The sequence below is a fragment of the Octopus bimaculoides genome, chromosome 14 (assembly GCF_001194135.2).
Source record: "Octopus bimaculoides isolate UCB-OBI-ISO-001 chromosome 14, ASM119413v2, whole genome shotgun sequence".
In the NCBI taxonomy this organism is placed as follows: Eukaryota; Metazoa; Mollusca; class Cephalopoda; order Octopoda; family Octopodidae; genus Octopus; species Octopus bimaculoides.
Genome location: NC_068994.1, coordinates 29,683,625 through 29,686,554, shown reverse-complemented (window position 1 = coordinate 29,686,554; position 2,930 = coordinate 29,683,625). Strand labels below are relative to the sequence as shown.

The 2,930-nt window shown below is 36.2% G+C and overlaps 1 protein-coding gene across 1 annotated transcript in view; it reads left to right on the top strand.

Annotated features, from left to right (window-relative positions):
* The window catches only part of LOC106876258 (uncharacterized), a 103,153-nt gene that overhangs the window by 21,708 nt on the left and 78,515 nt on the right, over window positions 1-2,930 (top strand). Inside the window, exon 4 of the mRNA XM_052972586.1 lies at window positions 1,670-1,747. Within this exon, the coding sequence (XP_052828546.1) occupies window positions 1,670-1,747 (78 nt within the window). The remainder of the gene's footprint in view (window positions 1-1,669; window positions 1,748-2,930) is intronic.

Below are 2,930 nucleotides of genomic sequence, written 5' to 3'. Positions count from 1 at the left end.
ATATATATATATATATATATATATATATATATTTGTGTGTGTGTGTGTGTGTGTGTGTGTGTGTGTGCGTGCGCGCGCGCGTATGTGTAACAATGTAAATTAAACAATCTATGCTTGTTGTAAAACGCTATTCATTAATTAGTTCTTTCGATTGTAAATCCTGTTGTAAACTCTTTCAAATTAAAATTGCTACCTGCACTACATTTAACTATCACGGTATGAACGTGAAAGGGTGTGACTTAATGGTATTGGCATTTGGCTCATGACCATGAAGTTCTGAGCTCAACTCTTGGATCAGGCAGCGTGCTGTATTTGTGCAAGGCACTTCATTTCACATTTCATCAATCTACTCAGTTGTAATAAGTACCGGCGTGATACTTGTGCAACTCTCTCGCCCTCCAGTTGTCACATCTTGGTTGTTCTACCAAGGAAACCGAGAAGGCATCTATGCTCCCAAGTACATAGACACACAAGACAATTAGCGAAAGCATGGTACATGTTAGCAGGCCATACTTCAATGCTTCATGTTACCAGGTCATACTTCAGTATATTATGGTGATGAGAATAATAATCCTCTCACGTAGTTGTCATTGTTTAGATCCAAGCCAACCCTGATCAAACAGAGCTATTATTAAAGATTCCAGCTTTGATAATCCAATGATTTTTTTACTTATTTATTTTTAAAATTTTGATGTAGCATATATCTGAACTACATTATTCAACGGTAGGAAGTAATGTGATTTGAGTTCTTTCCTTAGCAAATATAAATATATGTCACCATAGAGACGGAAAGACAATTCAGTGCTTTGATCACCTGCATTAATTAAATTTTTTTAATTTATTAATGATAAGGACGTTAGATAAAGCTATGATCATTTGAATGACCTCCAAGACTGTAGAGAAGGAAGAAAGAAAGGAAGAAATAAAGAAGAAACGACGATAGCAGGAAGCAGCACATGAAGCTATTGATATCAATTTATTGATTGGAAGAAAACACTGCCCATCAGTGAAGATCGAACTTAGCTGCAGTAAGAATAATGTTATGACTATTATACATAGATATTATATTCAGATAGGGTCTACAACTTGGTTAGTATGGGAGTCATAACAATCACTTCAAGCCAGAGTGAATTTGGGAGTAGTGGTGACCAAGGAGTAACTCTATACTCTCCAAAACTCCTGAACTCCTGAACTGGAGCTTCACCACCGCACGTAGTTTAATGTCTTGCCCAGAATAATGATTACTAAACTTTAGAATTGTGGCTGAAAATTATATTTCAGTTCGAAGAACATTAAACTTACGACCATAAAGCTATTTGGGTTTAAAGCTCTTAATTTCCACTACATTATTGTTCTACTGACATAATCTTGTTGAAATGTAGTAGGCTGGTTAGTGGGCGTGAAATTCATCTCCAACTCAATCAAGCAACATACTCTCTGGTTGAATGAAATTAAAAATACTTTGTTCACTACATTAAGTATATTAACGCCCATTATACTATATTTATTGGTTAGTCCCTTTGCATGGCAATTACGTAGGATATGTTCTTTGTTTTAACAGCCATCTTTTCGCTCCTAAATGTCTTATATTTGCTATTCAAGAAAAGCAAATCTTTTCCCATGATAAAAATGTTTATTAAAATGCTTTCTGTTCATTTTTATTATGTAGCCTTTAACTTTGATGCACAGTATCATATATTCTTTATCGGAATTGACACAGATGTAATAAGCAAAGAGCAAGATATTGGTGAGTTCCTAATAAATATCAATATAAAATTTATTCTATGATTCTAAGCTGTTATAACATTTTACTCCTATTTAAGGATCACGAATCTCTTAATTGCATAACTCCTAACACCAAAATGACGTGGGTTCCTATGGTTCTTTCTTAATTGGTAATATTTATTGCATACAATTTTTGGCATATTTTGTCGTACGCTATTATACACATATATTCAGATAGTGTCTACAACTTAGTTAGTAAGGAAGTCATAACAATCACTTCAAGCCAGAGTGAATTTGGGAGTAGTGGTGACCAAGGAGTAGTGGTAACCAACAATGAATATGTTCTACCGACATAATCATTGTTCAAATGTAGTAGGCTGGTTGGGGGTCGTGAAATTCATCTCCAACTCAACCAAGCAACATACTCTCTGGCTGAATGAGATTAAAAATACTTTGTTCGTTACTTTAAGTACATTAACTCCCGTTTTACTATATTTATTGATTAGTCCCTTTGCATGGCAATTACGTAGGATATGTGTTTGTCTTAACGGCCATCTTTTCGCTCCTAAGTGTCTTATATTTGCTATACATATTATGGCGCCGTCAACGTCGGACGTGCAGGTGTAGAGAACTATTTAAAAAGTCCGTTTTGAACGTGTTCCTATAGAAATATGCCGACTTCCCCAGCCTAAATCAGTTACTGGTTTATTTCTCCAATTATTAATAAGAGAAACACCTTTTACTCACCAATGTAATGTTATCCTGAAAAGATTTTAAAATATACATCTGCACCGTTGTACTGTAGGGGAAATCCACTTTATAGATATCAAAATCCGCAAAATCCTGACAACAACTGAGAATTTCCACAGAAACAGTGATGTTGACAGGTTCTACCTAAGAAGAAATGAATGTGGTAGAGGCCTGAGATCAGTGCAGACGGCCTTCGATTGCCGTATGGTATCACTCAGGCAGCAACTGCTAAACAACAGCAGCAAAAATAAATATGTAAATGCAGTGCTGAAAAGTAAAGTGAGCCACGTTGTATGAGCTGGCAGTGAGCTCCTCAAGAAGCACTCTCTTCCTGATGAGCTTCTAAACAGCCCCCAAACAGCTGGGCTCTCTTACCCCAGAGAAGACCGGATGAAAAGCACTCAACATAAAGACTATACATGAGTATGTTGCCCGGAAGCACACAAGACCACCAC